Source organism: Panthera pardus, unplaced genomic scaffold (genome assembly GCF_024362965.1).
Source record: "Panthera pardus isolate Hobbes unplaced genomic scaffold, ASM2436296v1 HiC_scaffold_21, whole genome shotgun sequence".
In the NCBI taxonomy this organism is placed as follows: domain Eukaryota; kingdom Metazoa; phylum Chordata; class Mammalia; order Carnivora; family Felidae; genus Panthera; species Panthera pardus.
The window spans coordinates 45905347-45928836 of NW_026526777.1; the positions used below are offsets into that span (position 1 = coordinate 45905347).

Genomic DNA, 23490 nt, shown 5'->3' on the forward strand with positions numbered 1-23490 from the left:
CAGCTCTTATTTCAGACATGTCAGGTAACTATTTTCCCACAAATACTTTAAGCTCATCATTACTGGGAAAACAAACAAAAAAAACTGTCCCCAAGACTTTTAGTAATGAATGAGTACACAAACAACATCTGGATATTAATTCCATGGTGCAAGGATTTCCTGCAAAGTACCTTTAATATGTTTGCATCGGCAGCAAGCATTAGGATGTGCTAATTTTGGCACCATCAGTTATATGTGTAGCACTACACATTCGATAAAGTCACCCCAACCAGTATTTATCCATGTGAATAGAAAAACTGAACAAAAACATAGTTCTGATAAATGCTGAATTCTTAAACCCAATACAGTTTAATTTTCTTCCACAATCGAGGGCTGCTATTTAGGATTGTTTTGTTAATGATAAATAAAGACAGGAATTATTTAGAAAATAAAGTACTTCACCGTTCTTATATATTAAATGTCTTGCTATATAAAATATACCCTCAAGAAGTCAAAGTATGTGAAATCAGTGTTTCAAATAAAAATCACAGCTATGTTACTGTTCAGCAACTCCATTCAAATAAACATCAGTACTGTATTCTCAAAAAAAAGAAGAAAAAAAAACCCTAAAAACCAAAAAAAACCAAACAAACAAAAAAAAACAAACCAGTAACTGAGGCAAAAGCTTTTAAGTTTGCATTCTGGGTGTACAACAGAAACCCCTCACCCTGCATCCTTTAAGACCGCCAGTCTGCTTCAGTAATTTGAATCTGCCACATCTTCAATATGTAAAGCACTGTGCTGAGAATATAAAAAGTTATAAAAAGGCAATCATAAAAGATTAAATCTTGGTAGGCATGTCAGCTTTCTTTTAATAAAAACAAAAATAGTCATTGTCATCTAGTTAAATAAGTCTCTTTTGTATAGTGTTCCAGTTATTGAAAAAGGGCCCTTAAAAAACCCAACTGCCTCGATCTTAAACCTTACCCTCTTGCCCCATAATACATGTTTGAGGGAAGAGTCATTAATGTGCAAATTGGCAAAACAAATGTGGAGGAGAGGGGACTTCTTGAAATGACATGCCCGATCAAGTCTTGGTTTATTCTTTTACAATATCAACTTCCAAAAAGTAAAATAACCAAAGTAGTCCTAAAAATACACAAAACAGACCTTCATCTTTGCATTCCTTTCCCAATAAACACAAAAAGTATGTACAGCATGTTTAATAATATGCAATATGCAAAAGCTTTGTGTTGCTGTTAGCAACATCTATACCCACCCACCCTCCTTATTCACAAGTGTACCTCTACTAAACACAATTACATCACTAAGCCTGTTAGTTTGTTAAAACTGGAAAATCTTTGTATAGGGGCTCCACTCATTTGACTCAAAGTTATAGACTTCCACCGTATTCAGAAATTCATTGCCATCAAAGCCTCCCACTGCATAAATGGTGTTCCCTACAGTTGTAATCCCAGCGTTGCTCCTTGGTGAAGTCATGTTTCCCATCATCTTCCATTCATTTCTAGTTGGGTCATACATCTCCACACAACTGATGGCATGAGAACCATCAAAGCCACCACCTACAAACAATTTTCCTAAAAGAGAATGAAACAAGGTAAATCTAGAGAAGGAAAAAAACTCCTAAGTCTGTTTTTTGCTAAAATTGGTGGTTCTTAGTAGAAATACCTGCTCATTCTACCAAAAGTCTTTGTTAAATGCCTTCCTAACACAGCAAGTAAACCCATTCATAGATGGAACTCAGGCAATTTACAAAGAGAGGGGCAGCCTCTAACTGAAGCACAATTCTCACAATTCTTTGTGGTAACTGCTACTGCTGCCATTTCACAGATGAAATGAGGCGCAAAGAAGTTGGACAACTTGCCTAAAGAAGCAGCTAGTACGCAGCAAGCCAGAGTAGTTCTGTGCACTGGAGATTCTATACTAGTCCAGTGCCTCAGAATTAAGATTCAAAAAAAAGTTATAGAAAAGCAGTTTTCAGATACTGAACATTTTCTTGAGCTTTCCAATTCTATAAAATTATTTTAGTACAAAAACTTCTTGGAAACAGACCAAGAGTTATTACATTTTCAAATATATATGCAGAGCAGTTAATTATTTTCAAATATGCAGAGCAGTTAATTATTTTCAGACACATAAAATGTCAGCATTAAATACTGTGTAGCTTTAAATTTTTTTTTTTAAAAACATTTATTTAGCTTTGAGAGAGAGCGCATGAGTGGGGTCGGGGCAGAAAGAGAAGGAGACACAGAATCTGAAGCAGGCTCCAGGCTCTGAGCTGTCAGCACAGAGCCCGACAAGGAGCTCGAACTCATGAACTGTGAGATCATGACCTGAGCTGAAGTCAGATGCTTAACCGACTGAGCCACCCGGGCGCCCCAATACTGTATAGGTTTAAAAACTTCCATCCTCTTGGGGCCCCTGGGTGGCTCAGGTGGTTAAGCATCCGACTTCAGCTCAGGTCATGAGGTCACGGTTCGTGAGTTCGAGCCCCGCATCGGGCTCTGTGCTGACAGCTCAGAGTCTGGAGCTTCCCCCTCTCTCTCTGCCCCTCCCCTGCTCACACTGTCTGTCTCTCTCTCTCTCTAAAATACAACAAACATTAAAAAATAAAAACTTCATTATTTTCTCATTTGATTGTCCAAAATCTATCTACAACCACATATTTACAGAAGAATTGACAAGGCTCAGTGTGGGCTGCGGGCTACTTGCCGGCATGTCTACACATCTATACTTTCAGCAGGTGAGCCATAAGCTTAATTAAGATTGCACTTTGTTCCCAAGACAATGCTAATTAAACTCATTATGATAATTATATAATTAAACATGTAAATCAATACAATGAATGTGAAAAGAAAGCTGCATCCATATCAAACTAACTTTGGAAAGATCTATTTAAAAAAAAAGCCTTAAGTTTTCCTTCCAATTAGGTATGGAGTAGACAGAAGAGACTAGAATCTAGGTGATTTGCACTTATTTTGCAAGTCAAATCCATTAAATTCTTGCTCTAAAGGAACAAACTGGAACTCTAAGATGATACATTTTGCATATGGTTTATGGACTTAGAGAACTTCAGTGAACCCATCAAAAGACTAGTGTGTTAATATATTTATATTAGTACTTCAAGTACCAAGTCTGATTAGAAATGACTTCTAAAAGACAAACCACCAATGCCCACTGCATCAGAAAAAATGTCTGCTCTGACTTCTTATTATACAAGTGTTTAGTTATCACGGACATTCTCTGGGAATATTAGAACAAACTCTTGCCACTCCCTATGCTTCACCTTTCCAAATCTCAACACTCACCATCAAGAACAGCTACACCAGCTCCTCGCCTTGCCACGTTCATGGGTGCAATTAAGGTCCAGGTGTTATTTTCAGGATTGTAACGTTCTACTGTGTTCAGACAATTCCAAGACTCTGCACCTCCAATTATGTACAAAAAACCACCAAGCTCACAGACTGCAGACTGGTGTCTACCTATAAAATTGAGTCAAACCAAAATTACTTTATCTCCCAAAACTTTAAGTGCGCATACTACACATAATTGATTTTGAGGTAAAAAAACAAAAAAAACTTGAGGGGAAAAAACCCAAATCAACTCACGAATGTTAAGAGGAGCACAGCTTGTCCATGACTTTGTTATAGGATCAAATACATCACAGTTTTTCAGTCCTTTTTGACCATATGGATCAGAGCCACCAACAATGTATAATTTCCCATTCAGAGCGCATACTCCTATATGAGTATAAAATAAGGTTATATATTGATAATTTAATTACCATATTTAAATACTGATTATCTCAGAAGGAAAGTAATTTTACCTGCGTTACAACGGTTAGTTCTCAATTCTGGAACAGGAATCCAGTCATCTATGTTTGGATCATACATCTCTCCACAACTCAGGTCATCTGAATGGCCATTCGATCCACCTACCACATAGAGCTGGCCCTAAGTCAAAAGTACAAGATCAGAATTTCTGCCATTCTGAAGTTATGAGAAACAGCTAAACATGGATTGCTTCTTCCTTACCATGAGTACAGCCATCTGAAATCGAGCTCTCGGTGTTCTCATGGGAGCAAGAAAGGACCAGTGATCTGTACGTGGATCATAGCATTCAACTGTTCGAAGACATTCCTCTCTGTTATAGCCACCTGGTAAAAGAACCATCAAGATTCATGTTTAAGATCTCAAACCAGATGAGGGTTTCTTGTCTAGAATGATTTAGGTAATCTGCACAAAGAGAAAAAGAATTTTTATCCACAAACCTATTAAGGTCCCATTAGGTGATGTTTTAACTCAGGGCTTCTAACAGCCGAACAACATTATCAGTATGAGTAAATTGCTTAGTCTTGGCTTGAAAATTAGGATGGAACAATTTAACGACTTTATAGTTTTTTAAGAATTAGAAACAGACATTTACTTAAAGGATAGGCAATACAATAGTATTTACTTTTGTATTTCTTGGTCTTTTTAGAATGTGGTAAAGTAGAATGCCAAGGAAGAAGGCATATTAAACCCTCCCTTTCCAAAGTTCACATCAAAGCAAGCACAAATGTCCATGCAGGGGCTTAGCCAGTTGAAATTTTCCAATAAGAAAACACTCATCCTTCTGTTCTTACCTGCTGCTATGAGCTTGCCATTCATCTCTGCTGTCCCCAGACCAGACCGCGCATACTGCATGGGAGACATGGGCTTCTCTATCAGCTCATCTGGTTGCATCTCAAAGCTTAAACTTTTAATTAGTTTTGGAGTACTTGTTGGTGAGCTCTGTGGGCTGTTTCGCCCGTGAAGGAAAATTACACAGAATATACCATCCAGCACAGCCAGGCACAAGTAAGTGTTATCTGTAAGCATAAGAGTTCTATGTTTAAGATGCAATTATTACTACTTTTGTTTGCTGTGTGATCCTGACTTGGATTCCGGATCCCAGACTGGAACGATCTGCTACTGTTTTCCAAATCTAATGGCTTCTGAGTTTTTCCCACAAATAGTCAACTTCAAAGTTATTAAATGGTTCCACTCAACACTCTTCTTTAAAAATAAGTAAGTCAAAGACAATCTGATGAGTGTAATACACTTACTTGAAGTCTTTTCCGAAGCAACGATTTTCCACTCATGCTTAGGGCTTTGTACTGTAGCATTTGGAGAAGAGAGACATCCAGTGGAACTGCTACTTATCGGCTTATGGCCATTCTCACGTGGTGGCTTTTTCTGCAAAATCAAAAGGTAGCTACAGAAACCTAGCCAAAGACCATACCTGGTGTACCTCTGTTCCTGAGCTATTCCACAACACTGAAAAAACACCTAGAATCCTTCACTTATGTATGACATTTAAAGAACCCTAAATTTAACACAAACCAACACTTTCCAGTTGACACAAATTACTAGCATACTTCCATCTCCACTTATAATGAAACAACTACACCTACACAAGGAGCCTGGTCAGGAAAAGCTCAATTTAAGCAATTAAAAAGCAAGTTGTAGATCAAGTATGAGAATACCTCAATGGAAAAAAAAAAAAAAGAGAGAAAAAAAAAACTTTAATCTACATAAGCTCAAAGTTCACATACTCTTTATATGAAGTATAGAATCATCTTTCAAAAGAGATTATTAATTTAAAATGGTATGAATTATCTGAAAGATTACATTTAGCCCACTGTCTCCAAGAAACTATCAAACCTAATTAAATCATATGTACGGATATCCTTCATACAATGCCAGCAAAAAGTGAACAGACATATCCAGTTCGGTCCCTCTGAAAAGTATTTCTCAGGACAAAAGTGGCAGTTACAAGAAACACTTAAAAGCATATTTCTTCAGGACCACCATATAGGTATTATAGAGTGCTTTTCTAGACAAACCATATCAAAAGACAAAATATGGTAATCAGAAATAAAACAATAATACTAAAAGAACCAAACGTTCACAAAAGTAGTATAGGAACACTAAGAGGGAGAAATAGGCAAAGCTACAAATTTTCAAATGATTACAAAAGAATTACATTGTGTTCTTGTGTAGGAGTTCCCTTTGATGGTTTTCTTATGTTATTAGTCCTTGACACTTTTAAAGTATATGATCATATGGAATTAGAAGAGTCAGAGACATCCTCAGAGGACCTAACCAAATGAACAGGTACCACCCCCACTTCAGTACCTGACACCCAAGTGTGCCGATCCACTTCTTTGGATCCCCAGGGCCAGAGCCACATGGGTAGCTAAGATTTATAGTAGAAATTTGTTTCTTATGGAAGCACAAAGCTATGTTAACAACTTAGAGGAAAAAAATTTGGTAGCTACTTAAAGCTGTGAAAAAACTATCAAAGTTTGGTGTGGGCCAGTCAACAAGCATGGTTATAGCATATGTTGGCTATTTTGAGAAAAGGCAGAGAATTAATGGTTACCATTCAATTCTATTTTGACATTTATCATATACCTAGGTATAATTAGGCACTTTATTCACCTCATCTCTTTTAATGGAGTAAGGGCAATGCTGCTAATCCATTTTATAGATAACAATACTCAGAAAAGATATGTATTGCCTAAGGCAATACAACTAAAAGAATAGAAATTCTGAGTATAAAGCCACTCTTTTTATACTATGACAGATTTTTGTCCTCTGCTACTAGAAACTCCAAGGTACATAAAGCCCCATCCCAACCTGTGGGAAGAAGGGATCCAAAGTATCACAAATTGATGATGCCATCAAAGGAATTCCTATACAAGTACACAATGTAATTCTTTTATAATCATTTGAAAATTTGTAGCTTTGCCTATTTCTCCCTCTGAGTGTTCCTATACTACTTTTGTGAATGTTTGGTTCTTTTAGTATTGTCTTATTTCTATTTTTTATTTTTGTCTGATATGGTTTGTCTAGAAAAGCACACTCTATGATACCTATATGGTGGTCCTGAAGAAATATACTTTTAAGTGTTTCTTGTAACTGCCACTTTTGTCCTGAAAAATACTTTTCAGAGGAACTGAATTGGATATATGTCTGCTCATTTTTTGCTGGCATTAAGAGCTTTTATTATAGTAAGAAAACTGTTCTAACGTATGGATAATTGAAAAAAATCAATGTGAAAGAGGAAAGCATGATTAACAATGAAGACTCCTAGTGTTTTATAACTAACAAGTCATACAGAGGTGCTGGTTAACGCCTTTATATTCCTTCTGGAACATTTTCAAATACAATCCCTTCCTCTCCCTTATCTTCACTTTCCTGTATTAACTCCTCCCACACGCTACCCACCGGCCCCACTTTCTTTGCCTCTGGCTCCCCAGGGGGTAATCTCCGGTGGCTATTTCTTTTTCAACCACTCTTACTTCTCAAGCTAAGATATTCTTAACTTTACACTCTTTGGAACTTATACCCACTAAAGGTTACCAAGTGCCCTCCCAAAACCAGTGAAGAGATACCCATAACCATATTTTACATGACCTCCAAAAGAATGATCTGACACAATTTAGTCTTCCTCTGTTCAAACTTTCTCTGCTTATGTTAGCTAGCTTTCTAACACAAGTTGATTCTAATCTTCTCCTTCCTAATGGCTCCTCAACCTCTTTTCCTATTTCTCAAGCCTAATGTGTCCCCTCATCCTATTTTATTCATGATCTTTATCCAGGGAACCACCTTCTAATGGGTCACATCAGAATCCTGCTTTCTCAAATTCTTCCTTTTCCTTAATTTTCTTATTCTAAACAATCACTAAGGACTCACTCAACCTTTGAAACTATAAATGCTTAGAGTCCACTTTTCCTCCTTCATGCTCCTGGATCAAGCCCTCATTTTTTTTTAACTAAACTACTGCTTGTAGTAATCTATAAATTGGTCTCACAATTGGTCTACCCTCTGTACTTGGCCAGAAAAATAGAAGGGCTTAATGCAATCATTTAGTAAAGAAAAACAAAACGAAACAAACCACAGATCAGCTGGAGTCCCATGACCCAGAGACTGCCACCTGATAGTTAACCACGGGTCTAAAATGATTAATGTACAGATCTTTGCTGTACAGAAATACAGTATTTAACCAATGCCCCTACTGTTGGGACTACTGCTCAGTTTTTCACTATTAAAGTTGTGAAATATATCTGTTCAGGGGCCCCTGGGTGGCTCAGTCAATTAAGCATCCAACTCTTGACTTTGGCTTAGGTCATGATCTCTTGGTCATGACGTCAGGCCCTGTGTGGGGCTCTGTGCTCACAGCACAGAGCCTACTTGAGATTCTCTCTCTCTTAAAATGAACATTAAAAAAAAAAAAGGAAATAGATCTGTTCATGTCACTCTACTTCCTTGTCTACAATTCTTTGAAAATTCCCCACCACCTGTAGGATAAAGTATTAAGCCCTAACCCAGTGGCATTTACCTACTTTCCCAATCTTGTGACCTCGCACGGGTATTTTTTCCTATCTGACACACTCTCATCTGCTTTGAAAGCTCTTCTAAATCCTAAGACTGTTCAAATGTTGCCTCTTCTGTAAATTCCTTAGTTTCTCTCCTCTTGGCTCCTCTATCCCCTCCCCTTTATGCCTTTTGTAGATCCCTCTTAGTAGACTGTACGGTTTTCATCTACTGCTATAGATGGTTCTGCAACCAGAAACTGTCTCTTACATATTTCTGTGTCCTAACATCATGGTCTGCCATTTTACTCAACGGCTGCTTACTGAAAAAGTAACAAAAAAAAAAAACAAACAAAAAACAAAGTATCTTTAGAGTATGAGGGAAAATATCCTAAATGTTCAAAATGCAAACTATGGACAAAGTTCTCAACTAATTTAAACCCAAACACTTTTTGTAAAACATAAAAATACTTGGCCACTACTACCACAGAATACCTGACAACTGCCATTCAGGTCACTTCTGAGTCTCATTTACCTTCTAACTGGTAAAGAAAACACCCCTTAAAACTGGGTTAACTCTGCCTACTTTATAGTTTATTCCTCACAAATACAACGTTGAAGCTAAAGGTCAAACAAAAAAAATGCATACTGTATGACCATTTATATACATTTCAAAGGCAAACTAAGCTATTGTTTCCGAAGTTAGAATAATGGTTTCCTTTAGGGCTGTGTAAGGACATGACTGGGAAGAGGCAAGGGAAGGCTTCCCGGGCCACAGAAATCTCTTCTGGACCCAAGTAGTGTTTAAACTAGTGAGTTCACTATTTGACACTTATGATATGTGTCCTTTTCTCTAAATTTTTGTCTAGAAACTAAAAAATTTTTATGCCTGACATTTTTTTTTTTTTTAAATTGGGTCTAACAACACCCATTCCCTGTTGCAATTTTTTGTAATCTAACAAAAAAAAAAAAAAACCAATTTCTACATTGCTTCATCTTATTGGCCTTGTTTTCTTACTACCTGTAAATCCTATTTCATTGAGAAAAAATCTAAATGTGGTTTCCTAATTTGCTGAATTTTTTTTTTATGTGGAGAAACAGTAGTAAATCTAAGAAAGATATGCTTGTTTTGTCCTGAAAATGTTTCTGTTCGGATATACCAATGAAATTCTTCCACTTTCCTTTCTTAAAGGAAAATTTCAGTCTACTAGAAAATGCTCTAATCACATTTTAACCTGAGGTTACCTCAGATGTGCAATGTGTACCTGCACAAACTGAATGTGGTCATCATCACTGCCAAACACCTCAGCCTGTCCATCTAGTAGGTTCCCATCAAGCAGCTTGTGATCAGCTGAGTAGTACAAGGTTTGAACCTGCAAAACAGCAACAGAACACCCATGTGGCTACCGTCTCCATGGCTACTCCACTAGTATGCAGATCACACAAACGCCTCAAGGTAACCTCCAGTGTGCTTCTTGAACTTCTTGACATCTTGCTCTGGCAGGATCCCGAAGTAAAGAAAATACATGTCATGGTTGTAAAAATTTTAAAAACAAAAATAAAATACAGAATCTTCTAACACTGGCCGAAGAGTCCTTGGCTTGATTGGCTTGAAAGAAATCTTCATTTTTCCATAGCTTCTATTATATAGCATTAAAAAAAAAAGGCACTAATACAATATATGGGCTCTTAAAGCATATACATATTTACAGTAAAATATGGAGTATGGTTTACACCTTTGAAGTGCTCTGATTTGCATTAACATATTTGTCCTGTAGGCAATGTCAAGAAAAACAGATAAAAAGCAAATGCAAAACTCAAAACAAGCTGTAGAGACACCTCCCTCAGCAGATGCAAACACATGGTCAATGCACCTGATCTTCAAGTGGGAAATGATATAAAATGTAAAAATCACCTGTTAGCCTTTTTAGAAGATAATGCTAACAGTATGTTTCAAGACCTAACAGATCTGGAAAGCCTTTCGTGGAATGACAAATTCAAAGTCACTCCACTGCTCCATCTGCATGTGTTTAACTCCCACCATTTCTCCATCAAGTTTGTCTTGTGGTATTTTTCAAAAGTTAAGTGAATGACTGTACGTATCAACAACACCATTGAAAAAACACAAAGCTTTAAAGATAAGAATCCTGTAAAGGAGTAAACACCATTAAATCATCATCGTTCTCTGCCCACAGCGGATTTTTCTTAGGAGAACTGGGGCAGGACTGCTGCTTCTTTACGTGTCAATACACTTGAGGTTTCTTCTTGTTTCTTCAGTCTTGGGTATCCTAGTTTTGTTAATAAACCTATGGGGAGATAAATCAATGGGGAGGAACAACCATTAGAAGCTTTTACCTACTTATCAAATTTAAAGCAAAAACCTGTGAAGAAAAATTAAGAATCTACAGAAAATTTCAGTACCACCTCCCATTTCTAAAGCAAATTACATGCTACTTTAAAGGAAGTTAACAGCACATAATAAGCAAAGAAATAAAAAAGAAAAGCAGAAGACCAAACTGAACAGTTCATTCAGCTCACCTGGACACCCCCCCTGTTTCTCAGCTTAGGGGTACCTATAGCAAAATTTAAATTCTTTAGGGTCATGGTTATAAAATAAAAGTGAAAGGGAATCCTTCATTGTTATAGCAAAATAATTTTTAAGAATTGTTGCATCCCATTTACTTTAAAACTAACCTCTTCCATCAGCTCTTCCAGACTGTCTCCATTCTCCCAGATGCTACGCTGCACCCAGTTGATTACCTTTGTATACAATTTGCCATTGCTGGGCAAGCAAACATTATCTTCAAGCATTACCTCCAACTAGAGTTAGGAAAAAACAATGACACTTAGATCAGTGTTGAGTCTCTTAATTCTCAGCTTAATGTGCAATTTCCTAATAAAATGGTCACAGATGCCCAATCTCATCCCATACATTTATTCTCATTTGTAAGAAAACTCTAAAAACAAACCAGTAGGCAGCAAACTGTTACACTGCTAAAAAAATAACAGTATCATTTCAATGTACTTTCTCACAACCATGCTTGAAACATGGACAAAGATTCAGCAACTGTAAGTAGTGTATACATACATATATATCTTTATAGATTTTACCCCTTACCTTTAGCCGTGGAAGTTTAAGAAACTCTTCCTCTTCTGAAATTTGTAACAGATGCTCCTGAATATAGGCATCAACTTTATTCAACAAACGGGTGTCTCCCATACAACTTGCAAAATTTCGGTAAGAGATGCAGCTGGTAACATCCATTCTAGATAGCAAATAATCACCACAAACCTGGGAAAAGAAATACACAAGTGACAACACTTACATATATTTTATTTAATGAATATTTAATACTCAATATGTAAGCATTCTGTGAAGATACAAAGATGAATCAAACACCACTGCCTTAACAGAACAACGTTAACTCTGGGAAGAATAGATGTATGCAAACAATAAACATCAAAGAATGCCGTACAAATGTCTAAGTTGTTTACGGAAAGATGCAACAAACTGAAATGCCATATTAACGCATATGCAATGTGCAGATAAGTATTTCCAATTAGAATAATTAGATAAGACTTTATCATGAAGACAGTATCTGAACTGGGATCTACACAAGAGATGATGTTCAATGCAGATAGAAGTAGGGAAGAAGCTGGGACCAATTTAGTTTGGCTGGAGCAAAAGACAAGTAGGAAAACAATTTTGGAAACACAGCAACTACATTAGGGAAAATGTGCAATGCTAACTTGAGGGGTATGTGCTATAAACCACAGAAGGATTTTAAGCAAAGGAGTGACATTACAGAAGGGGCCAGGAAACTTCCTCTTACAGGGCTTAGGCTTTTGGGCCATAATGTCTTTGTCACAACTACTAAACTCTGTCACTGCAGGTGGAAGCAGCCAGAGACCCTATGTAAATAAAAGCTGTGTTCCAATAAAACTTTATAACAAGCAGTTGGCCTCAGGCTTTGCAGTTTACTGACCCCCAAATTAGAGAATTAAATGCTTTTTATCCTATGAATTATTAGGCAGTTTTCAATGGTGTTACATTCTAGAAGGAGTACTTTTACAGAGGAACTTCCAAGTGTAGAACAGTGAGCTGAGAATGTAAGTTGTGTGATTAATTCTTGAGAAAAACAAGAATATTTTACATGTTTATTTTTTTGAGAGAGAAGGGGGGGCGGGGAGGGAAGGAGGGTGGGAGGAGGAGGAGGAGAGAGGGGGAGAGAGAGAGAAAGAAAGAGAAAGAGAAAGAGAAAGAGAAAGAGAAAGAGAAAGAGAGAGAGAGAGAGAGAGAGAGAGAGAGAGAAAGAGAGAGAGAGAATTCCAAGCAGGCTCCAAGCCCAGTGCGGAGCATGACGGGGTGGAGCATGACAGGGGGTCTGATCTCACCGCGAGATCATGACCTGAGCTAAAATCAAGTCTGATGCTTAAATGAGCCACCCAGGCGCCCCAAGAATATTGTAAACCCTGCTACCAGTGACCAACACAGCCACCCAGCTAGTGAAGACTACTGGAAAAGCAAGAGTTTAGTTCAAATTATCTGAGAGGAAGTTATGACCTTGCTACATTACTACAGCTAACTGGTTAAAATCACATTCAGTTGTCTAGGGGGAAGAGGGGCCACTTTCAAGTTCTTGAGACTAACAAATGTCTTATGACAAATTATGCATCTTAACTATGTAAAAGCAGACTTGCTAGTAACAGCCCTCCTTATATGTTACTTCTGGTACTCTACCTGCTTTACTCGGTCCATCTTCAGCTTTTTTGCTGCAGAATAAACATCTTTCACTAATTCCTTATCGGCTTTCAACCTGTTAAAGAAAAGTTCTTTATCACTTGGATACCAAGGCCTTAAAACACAGATTCTACTTAATCCAAATAAATCAACGCTTGGAATTTCCTGGTGACATCCCCTAATTATACACTTTATAAAGTACTTACTGAGCAGTGTAGGCATAATTCAGTAAGACTTCAACAGCTTCTGGATTGAGATCATCAAATTTAACATGAGAAATTCCATGAGGATCACTATCACTATTAAAGATTTCAAATAAGTAGGGACTGCAGCAAGCCAGAACTGCTCTGTGTGCTAACATCTCATGGCCACAGACCTGAAATTGTAAGGAATTACAATTAGAAGTACTGTGGACTATTTATTTCTCTAGCTAATTACCACATCAGGTCCTTTATCTAATATTTATAGGTAAATCATTGTTTTTTCAAGTTATTTCATCAAATGCCTACCATGAAAAAGAAAATAAGCATATCCAAGAAAGTACTGCTTTTAGAAATAAAATATTAATTTTGTAGGTTTCCAAATTAAGTTTTAAATACCTGAAGTCGAACATCACAGAACTGGCCACTTTTCCTCAGGGCATTTAATTTGGCAACAGAAGACTCAATAAAGTTTTCGTCTTCAAACATTAAATATCCATTGGGAATCATTTTTCCTTACAAATTTGGCTAAAGAGCACAAAAAAAGCCAAGTTATTTTACTAGTGAACAATGATTTTTATAATTATACCTTAAAGAGTAATACAGTATCTTTATTTTCAAATTCCATCCTATCAACAACACAAAAATTTTATTACACAAAAACACTGCTGAAAACACTGGCACTGAATGTCCAAGTCTTTGTACAGCTATATTTTGGTCCTCAGTCTTTTTAAGGATTCATACAGCAGTGACTAGCTCAACACTTTTGCCCAGGTTTCCCTGAACATTCATTGGGAAGGGAAAGAAATGTAAGCCCACCCTGCCCAAACCCATACAATGAGCAATTTAAGAAGCCTGGAAGGATGTAATGTGGTCATCACTTCCAGGTTTCCTTGATTTGGGGTGCTGTCATTCCTTTACTCCCAAATGAGAGAAATGGATAAATAAGGCAAACTTAAATCTGTCCCCTTTGCAAGTTTCAGATATTCCAAATCACTTATCTCCTAGGAATACATGCTAGACACTTAATGTTCTTTTAAAAAATGTCCATTTCACCTTGTGAACTGACTAATGCCTATACAAAGCCATCATTAAAAAGCAGTAATAGATTTTAGTTTGCCCTGATTTAAATTCAAAAGTTTACAAAAAGAAAAAAATAGAATTTTTTTTTTTCTACAAATGATCACTGACTTCCCCTTTAAAAAAATTATGAGGGGCGCCTGGGTGGCGCAGTCGGTTAAGCGTCCGACTTCAGCCAGGTCACGATCTCGCGGTCCGTGAGTTCGAGCCCCGCGTCAGGCTCTGGGCTGATGGCTCGGAGCCTGGAGCCTGTTTCCGATTCTGTGTCTCCCTCTCTCTCTGCCCCTCCCCCGTTCATGCTCTGTCTCTCTCTGTCCCAAAAATAAATAAAAAAACGTTGAAAAAAAAATTTATATATAAAAAAAAAAATTATGAAAAGGCTATTAGTGTACTGGCATAGTCTTCTGAAAAACAATGTGTCTTAATGTTTCATTGGGCATGAATATTCACTTACCTACTGAACTGGTGAGAAATGTATTTCTGAGATGTCTTAAATAATCCAAGGACAAAGGAGTGTTAAAACTCAGCACTTCCTCAAGGTATGAAGACGGGTGGTTGAAGTGAAGGCAGAGGTGTCTTAAGCTCTAATGGTGATTCCAAAACTATCAGGCTTGAAATGATGTAATCAAGTCCTTAAAAGCTATAGACATGAATTTCTTCTGTGATAATCATGCATCATAATCTGCAATAATGACAAATTTTAGATACTCAGAATGATCAAAGACTGTCATTGATCTAAGTGGATTGTATCATACAAAGTCCTTATCTGAAAGAAATGTACATGGCTCTAACACAGAAAATAACCAAGACAAATGCAATTATACCTAAACATTTTTCACTTAACCTGCAACTATTCAGGTGATCAAAAAACAAAACACCCTTCCCTGGAAGACAGAAGCTAACAACGTGTATCAATTAAGTGAGATATGTAAGCACAAGATTAGAGAACAAATATAAATATTGGTTAAACCTAATATTCTTTACTATTAGATTCCTGTCCATTTTTACCGGCCAGCAAGCAACCTTTGGGCATCATTCCCCAGACGTGTATACAATGTTCCAGTCAAACCAGATATACTATTTCCCAAAATGTGGTCTGCTCTTCCCAGTCTCTGTACCTTTGTTCAAGTTGTTCTGTTCTTGGAATACCCTTAACCCAACCTCTGCTAGATAAAATCTTACCTCCATAGAGCCCTTCCCAATCCCCCCAGTGGAGAGAAGTTTCTCCCTATCTTCCACATACTAAACCTTCTCTTGTGTGATCTTCCAGCTGATCTGCTCTGGTTTTGGCTTCTGTGGACTTCCTTATCTTCCTTGATTTAAGGTCCTGGCAGGCAGAGCCTCTGTCTTGCTCATCTTTGTATCCATCCCATCTCCCCACTACCAAAACTAGCCTAGAAACATAAATATAAAGATGAGCACTTTGTTGAAGTGAACTAAATAAACAAAAGGGAAAATACTGATATCTGTTCTCTATTTGGCCCTTTTTCTCGTTTACAGTAATAAACTCCCACTAGAATAGTTCTGGTCCAAACCAAATCTGCAAAGTAATCATATTCAGTTCTCCTACCTCATTTTCAATTCATCAACTACAAGTGTCAAATTCAGATGGTTCTTATTTTTTAATCACCTGAACTGCTATGTCACCACTGTCTAATTCAGGAAACTAGAACTAAGTAAATTATTTGAAAGGCATGCATACTTTTTAAAACAGACATCTTAAAATTACCTGGATTTTCCTTATGCATCAATCATACACAGAATTCTAAATCTAACAATTGTATTTGGGTGAATGAGTAATCACTTAACCCAGAATCCACTGAAGGCTGGTCCAACTCTAAGTGAACAAACTGTCGTGTTAAGTTCAACACATGCACAATCTGTAATGGGTCTGACCCATATGTCCTAACTGGTTTCTCCATAACTTAGGTTCTATTTCAAAGAAACCTGAGTAATTCTGACTCAGGTTGGGATTGTTGTCAATGCTTACCCCTGCAATGAAACTGTATCATACCATTATGTAATATTGGTTTCCTCTGCTCTACAGTTGCACCTACGTTAGTTTGTTCAGCTTTTAAGAAATCAGTTCTAATAAATGATTCCCAATTACCACACAATTCCATGTACACAGAGAAAACACACTATCCTAAGGAAACCTTCAAACATTTTCAGCCAAGACCCAACTCAAATTAAGAAGATCTTTATATATATGGTATATACTGGGTAGCCAATCCACAGACATAGTTGGTAACACCTCACTTCAGTTCCCTATGTTGCCTTTAAAAAAAGAAGGGGAAATGGGATGAGGAGGAAAGAGGGAGCTTCCATGCAAATTATGGCAATATATTTAAAATGTGCTTTCTGAAAAACCATAAACATTGTGATACAGAGATTTAGAAACATTTTAAACGCTGACCAGTTTTATTCATTATTCAGTGTTTATCTGTAAAGTAGTCTTGATCTAACCAAGAATAAAAATGGCATCTATTTATGTTTGATAATTTGGAAGTTCTACCTTAAATTTTGAGGGAAAACAAGACATGGTTAAAATCACTTCAGTCCATTGGGAGCAAACACTGGAGAACTTCTAGAGCAACTCTTGGCATATACATTTGTACAGTATTATTAGTTCTGCAACAGAGTGAGTTCTACATTTAGTATTTGATGACCTAGTATATCAAGATCTTAGTATGATCCTTATCTCTTTAATGATCAATACAACCCTATTTGATTTTAAGAGCTAGCCCAAGATCACGTGACATTTAAGTTAATGCAGCAAACTTATTTTACTCAATTACTGTCCTCACATACTGTAGGCCCCTACTCTCACCTACCCCTAAGCTGGAAGAGGTCTTATCAACTCCTGCCTACAAACCATGTCTTTGAGTGTTCACATTCACTCTCACTAAAGTAAGCATTGGGCAAACTGAGTTTCAAACTATTCTAAAAATGTACAGAAGATCTCAGTTTGGTCTATGAAACTCAAGCTCAGTAACTGGTGGAATAAAAATGTGAGCAGATTTTTTTTCTTTAAAAAGCCTAACAAAAGCCCCACCATCCTAGAGTTATATAAAAGAATAAAACTTAAAATCTTCTTTGGTATTTAAAGAATACGAAAATACTAATTCAAAGGAATATATGAACCCCTATGTTTATTGCAGCATTATTTACAACAGCCAAACTACGGAAGGAGCCTAAGTGTCCACTGATAGATGAATGGATAAAGAGGATGTGGGGTACACGTAAACACATACACATACAAAATGGGGTATTACTCAGCCATAAAAAAGAATGAAATCTTAACATCTGCAACAACATGGACAGATCTACAGAGTATAATGCTAACCAAAATACACCAGAGAAAGACAAATACATGATTTCACTCATATGTGGAATTTAAAAAACAAATGAACAAAAGAAAAAAAAAAAAAGGAGACAAACCAAAAAATAGACTCTTAACTATAGAGAACAAACAGATGGTTACCAGAGAGAAGGTGGGTACAGGTGAAAAAGTGAAGCGGATTAAGGGTACACTTATCTTAATAGCACTGAGCAAAATATGGATCTACTGAATCACTATATTGCACACCTGAAACTAATGTAACACAACTATACTGGAATTAAAATTAAAAAATTTTTTCTTTGGTATTTAAAATATACATTCCATTAATCCACTTTTAAAATTAAAACTAGGTCAAATACAATATATTCTGGTAAATACACTTCAGTTCCTTAGTATGGCCAGTGCAAGAAAAGGGAAACAGAAGACTCATAAATGAGTAATTAAACTGCTTTAGTAACCACCAGAAGCCCACATGTTATGTTACCACAGACCCCAAAAGATTAACTTAACTGAAATACAGTTCAACAGGTCTTATCCAAGAGTTGTAAGAAAGGTAGGCACAATGTGGCCTCCCCTCCAAATTCTTTTCGGGCCTTCAGTAAGTGGAAGATAAAATGTTATCACCAAACTTCCAAAGCATCCTTAAAAGCTCAAGGAAAATTACAAATATTTAAGTTTCAAGGCAATCTTTTGAGGGCAGCCCACTCACAAAATAAACTCTATTTTTAAAGGACAGACTTTATAATAATACAAAGTAAATCTCTGTAAGACCAGAAGTTACAAATTCCCAGTGTCACCTCTGAAACTACTGTTTCATCATCTATATCAAAACTCACCAAACTCACTCACTCACTCCATCCTCATTGTTCTGAACTCTTATACATCCCACAAACATTTATGGCACCAAACATATGGCAGGCACAATATGGAATGGGATGCTCATAATACCAATGGAGTTAATGCCATTCTTCAGCCCTGAATACTTCACAGACCAACCAAAAAAGACAGGTAAATCAAGCAGTGAAAATAGCTCAAACAAAAGAGGAAAGGGGTATGACAGCATACATATTCCAGAAACTGCAGCTATTAACATGCATATGGTAAATAGAGAGGAAGAAAGAAAGATCAATGCTAAGGGTTAAATGATGCTGGAGAATAGAAAAGGATTATAGCAAGAACATTCTAGCAGAAATGTGGGGGATGTTCTGGAGGAACAGGTAAAATACGGAAGCAGGGACATTAAGATATTATATACCCCTGCTTATCCTAAGGCAGTAAGGATATTTTAGCTTGGATATGTGTGGTATCCTTATCAAAATTAGTACCAAAATTAGAATTCCAAAAAACCTAACGGTTATCTTTAGTTTGCTGCATGCTCAAAGTTAGGAAGGAAGAATAAGAGGAATTTGCTTTTTATGCTAAGGTACCTGTTGGGTATCCAGGTTGATACCAAAAGTGTAAGAATACTGATCTGATAGGTGGAAAAATACAGATAGGTTTAGAAATCATTTACAAGGTGGTGATTCAAGCTTGCAAGCGAAGATGAGCATGTATTTTCTGTGCTTCTAACAAAAACCCAGAGATCACTTCCTTGTTCATAATTCCTCCATTCACACTCTCTAGCACAGTAGGTGGGAGGATCTTTTCAGCCTCTAAGAGATCCTTCAAGGAGGTTCAAAATCATATTGTTGAAAAGTCAATGAAATGATTTTCAGGGGTACTTCATCTTAGTATTCAGTGATTAAGACATTTCCTCAATAAGAGAACATTTTACATTAAAAAACCACACTTGTAAAATGACATCAATTGCCATCTAAACTGTTATCTCAAGCAAGAAAAACAAAACCCCACTCCAAAGTAGCCAAAAAGACACTAATTTAGGAGTGCCTGGGTAGCTCAGTCTCCAACTGGATCTCAGCTCAAGTCTTGATCTCAAGGTCGTGAGTTCAAGCCCAGTGTTGGGCTCCATGCTGGGTATGAAGCCTACTTTAAAACAAAAACAAAAAGTAAAGAAGAGGGGGGCGGGGGGGGGGGGGGGGGGGGGCAAAAAAGACGACAATAAAACTAAAACCAAAACCTGGGATCCTCTGTTTTGGGGGGTAAAGTTAGAAAAACAGAACTACAAATTAAGATGAATTAAAAAAAAATTACTATCTATTAATTACAGAGATTTCTTTAATTGGAAAAACAGAGGAAAATCATTCTGGTTCTCTTTTAGGTCAATGGTTTTAGTCTGGTTTTACCACCAGCTACCAAATTATAGACACTTGAGAAGTAGCCTGCCAGATGGCATTAAATGATACTATTGTTAATCCAATTCTAAATAGTCAGTGTTCGCCTCATCGCCAGATATGCAAATGCAACTACTCTCCTCAGCATCTTTAAGACAGAAGTTACATTGGGGCGCCTGGGTGGCTCAGTCGGTTGAGCGTCCGACTTCAGCTCAGGTCACGATCTCGCGGTCCGTGAGTTCGAGCCCCGCGTCAGGCTCTGGGCTGGTGGCCCAGAGCCTGGAGCCTGTTTCCGATTCTGTGTCTCCCTCTCTCTCTGCCCCTCCCCCGTTCATGCTCTGTCTCTCTGTCTCAAAAATAAATAAATGTTAAAAAAAAAAAAAAAAAAAAAAAGAAGTTACAGCAGGATTATGCCCAATGCTATTCACCAGTATTTTGCTATCCTTAAATCAACTGCTAGTTCTAGAATTATTAAAAGAAAAATATGGCTTCTGATTAGTCTAGTCCATGCCGTACTTGTTCAACTGTTAATAGTACTAAGCTTCCAGAGCTGTTACTTATTACTAGACAGAAGATCACCACAAAGTCCTCAAAGAACAGCTTGATACCACGGTATTCTAATCCCCTCCATCACTGGCAACAGACATTAGGAAACCAGGTCTTCAGGCATCTGATTTCTACTTGCTATAGGTTTTGAAATGTCAGATGTTTCAAACAATAGATTTGTCTACTATGTATTGGGAAAAAAAGTAAATCCATTTCTAAAATATTTGCGTCTAAGTCTTCTTACATTCTCAATCTGATATTGCCTGATACTTTCCTACCGTTAAGAACTTATAAACACCCTTTTGCAAGATGCGTATAACGACAGAAAAAGAGCAAACCTCTCCGCCGATTGCTTTGGTAAAAAGGAAAGTGGCGACGGCCCCAGAGTGACTGGAGTGTCCTGTAGCCCCAGGCCTTCCTCCCCGCGCGGCCTGGCGGGCGCCCACTACTCCCAAGGCTGGAAGGCAAGGCGCCCAGCGCTCGCACACCCCCGGCCGGGATTGGCCGGCCAAGCAGTCATTCAGAGCCGACACGTCAGGGCAGCCGCTCCCTCCCTCCTCCCGCCCTCTTCTCCCCGCGCTTGGCAAGAAAAGCGGGCAACGTGGAGCGGGAACAAAGGACCCCGCGGCCCACGGCGATCTTGGACGTGGTGCCACCCCACTCCAGGCCCCAGGCACAGATGCCGCCTTGGACCGGCTCCCGGTCCACATGCGCCGGGTCCTGGGAGGTCTCAGGGAGGAAAGTCGGGACCTCGGTTAGACCCAGACACTAAGAATCGATTCCTGACAGCGGGAATACAGAGATTCCCGCGTCCTCCTTCCGGTAGTCATCCCTGCCCCGTGGCGCCCTGACCCAGGCCCACGAGGCTCCCTCGAGCAAGAACTCCCGCCCTACTTCCTATGCCCCAGCTCTCTCCGAGGCGGCCGGCACGCGCCTCAGCAGCCGACGCGACCCGGCAACCATGGCAGCTCCTGGAGCGCGGGCCCCGCGCGGCGCCGGCTCCTCGCTCCCAGAAAGCCGCGGCAGCGGCTTGGAGGGTCCTCCCCCGGGACCAGGACGCCGCTCCGCGTCTCGCACCGTCTCCCCCAGCCGCCCGCGCCATCTCTCAGCAAGGACTCCGGTCGCACCCTCTTCCTCTTCCACCGTCTAGGACCTGCGCGTATTACCTGGTTCATCTCTGAAGAGATGGAAAAACTCATGTCTGGTGCTTCGATGGGGAGCAGGAGGAAGCGGGCGGGAATCGGCGCAACGGACAGCGCCTCGAGGCCGCGGAGCGGGGGAGCGGTCGAGCGGGAAGAGGAGCGGAGGCTGCGAGGAGGGGGCAGGGCCACCGAGGGTTCGTGGGGACTCGCTCACTCGTTCGCTGGCACTGCCGCGCCAAAGCAGCAGGCGGAGAAACTGCCGAGCAGCTCTGAGCCACCGACCTCCACGCGCGTCCCGGAGACACTGCTGCTGCCGCCGCCGCCGCCGCCGCCCGCTCGCGCCGCACCCCCTCTCACGTCACCACGTGCGCCGCCGCCGCCGCCGCCAATGCCTCCAGGCTGCTTCCGGCTCGAACCGTCGGCGAATCACAAGCGAGCACCAGAAAGCTCCGGCTCGCGGCCCCGCCCACCGTTCGCCCAGCCCTGTCCTTCTCCTTCGCCCCCTTGGGTTCGTTCCCTTCCTGCTGGGCTCAAGTAGGTCAAGGCAAGGTGATCCCAGGGAGACAGGCAGTGCTTGGGGCGCGCCTCCTTTTACTTAGCGCGCGGTCGTCTCCTTTCCTCGCCTCGCACCCTCACTTCGCCCTTTCGGACTGTGCCGGAACTGGTTTGCTCCAGCCGCCCTCACCTGTTCTGCCTCCCCCTAGAGGCACAACAGCCGGAGATCGGACGTGGGAGATTAGATTTCTCGACGTCAAATTTACATCTAGGCAACCGCCCTAGACTGGGGCTGGCCACAGTGGACCCGAAAGTCTGCGGTCGGCCGTGGGCCCCTACCTTTGTTGGAGGGTGGTGGTGAGTGAGGAGGGGGCGTGGAGATTGTGAGTGAGAAGAGAGGCACGCTGGGGGAAGAAGGGGTGAGAGGATTCAGTAATAGAGAAAAACCATTGGAGGGGTCAGAGAAGGCCTATTCTATTAGTGTTGCTATAAAAACCTCCGGATTTGTTTTGTCCGAGGGCGGCTATCCCTTCGGAGAACAGTCCGTTCTTTGCTGGTCTTGCCCTCTTTTGGAAAAAGAAAATAGCCTGGAGAATCTGCAGTCCCTATCCTAACCTTCTGGGGCCATTTAGACCTCATACCAAACCTAGTTATCCACCCTGCCACTTTGCCCCCAAGAGGCAAACCCGTTCCAGGGACACATGAGGTGTACTGGGCTCTGACGGCAACTTCATGTGACTGAAGAGCATGCTGGAAAGTTTCCTAGATTAAAGGTGAGGGGATTTACTGAGGTAAAGTTGTTTAGAGTTTGGCAGAGGCTTCCAGGCTAATGTCCTGTTAGTTTATCCTGATTTGGGGAAGGCACGTAAACGGTCTAGATCTAACCTTGTTTGTATTTCACCACTCAGCTTAATTTGTAGGCATTTCTAGGAGCCTAGCATCCTTTTAAAAAAAATTTTAATGTTTTTATTTACTTTTGAGACAGAGAGAGACAGAGCATGAGCAGGGTAGGAGCAGAGAGAGAGGGAGACACAGAATCCGAAGCAGGCTCCAGGCTGAGCTGTCAGCACAGAGCCCGACGCGGGGCTCGAACTCACGAACAGTGAGATCATGACCTGAGCCGAAGTTGGACGCCAAACCGACTGAGCCACCCAGGCGCCCCAAGAAGCTTACCATTCTTTATCATGAACTATTTATGTTTATGGGAGCCGGAAAAATAAATGTTGGGGCTCTTCAGCTGCAATAGAAGCTTTACAACATTTCATTCTAAAATCTTGAGGCAAGGAGGCTAGTTTCCATTTCTCCCCCCTATTCAATTGTGGGAAGAAACAGGAACTAAGATATCTATTAAAATGATTCTTATATCTTATG

The 23490-nt window shown here is 39.6% G+C and overlaps 2 protein-coding genes across 8 annotated transcripts in view; one reads left to right on the plus strand and one right to left on the minus strand.

Moving 5' to 3' along the window:
* Positions 1-135: 135 nt before the first annotated feature.
* IVNS1ABP (influenza virus NS1A binding protein) lies at positions 136-21764 on the minus strand. 2 transcript variants are annotated; one of them, XM_019426979.2, is made up of 15 exons: positions 21649-21764; positions 14817-15044; positions 13682-13810; positions 13289-13458; positions 13083-13158; positions 11460-11633; positions 11036-11161; positions 9607-9714; positions 5087-5216; positions 4625-4849; positions 4035-4156; positions 3827-3953; positions 3609-3740; positions 3309-3482; positions 136-1577 (listed from the first exon to the last, which is right to left on the minus strand). In XM_019426979.2, the coding sequence occupies exons 3-15, from the start codon at positions 13790-13792 to the stop codon at positions 1324-1326; spliced, it is 1929 nt and encodes a 642-aa protein (XP_019282524.1). In that variant the 5' UTR covers positions 13793-13810; positions 14817-15044; positions 21649-21764; the 3' UTR covers positions 136-1323. The 2 variants fall into 2 exon arrangements, with proteins under 2 accessions (XP_019282524.1, XP_019282530.1); XM_019426985.2 differs by lacking the exon at positions 21649-21764 and adding an exon at positions 20821-20934.
* The window catches only part of LOC109250327 (uncharacterized), a 114682-nt gene continuing 112859 nt past the window's right edge, over positions 21668-23490 (plus strand). For all 6 annotated transcript variants that reach the window (XM_053909189.1, XM_053909187.1, XM_053909191.1 and 3 more), the window contains exons 1-2: positions 21668-22158; positions 22638-22892. In XM_053909189.1, the coding sequence (XP_053765164.1) occupies positions 21668-22158; positions 22638-22824 (678 nt within the window). In that variant the 3' untranslated portion in view covers positions 22825-22892. The remainder of the gene's footprint in view (positions 22159-22637; positions 22893-23490) is intronic.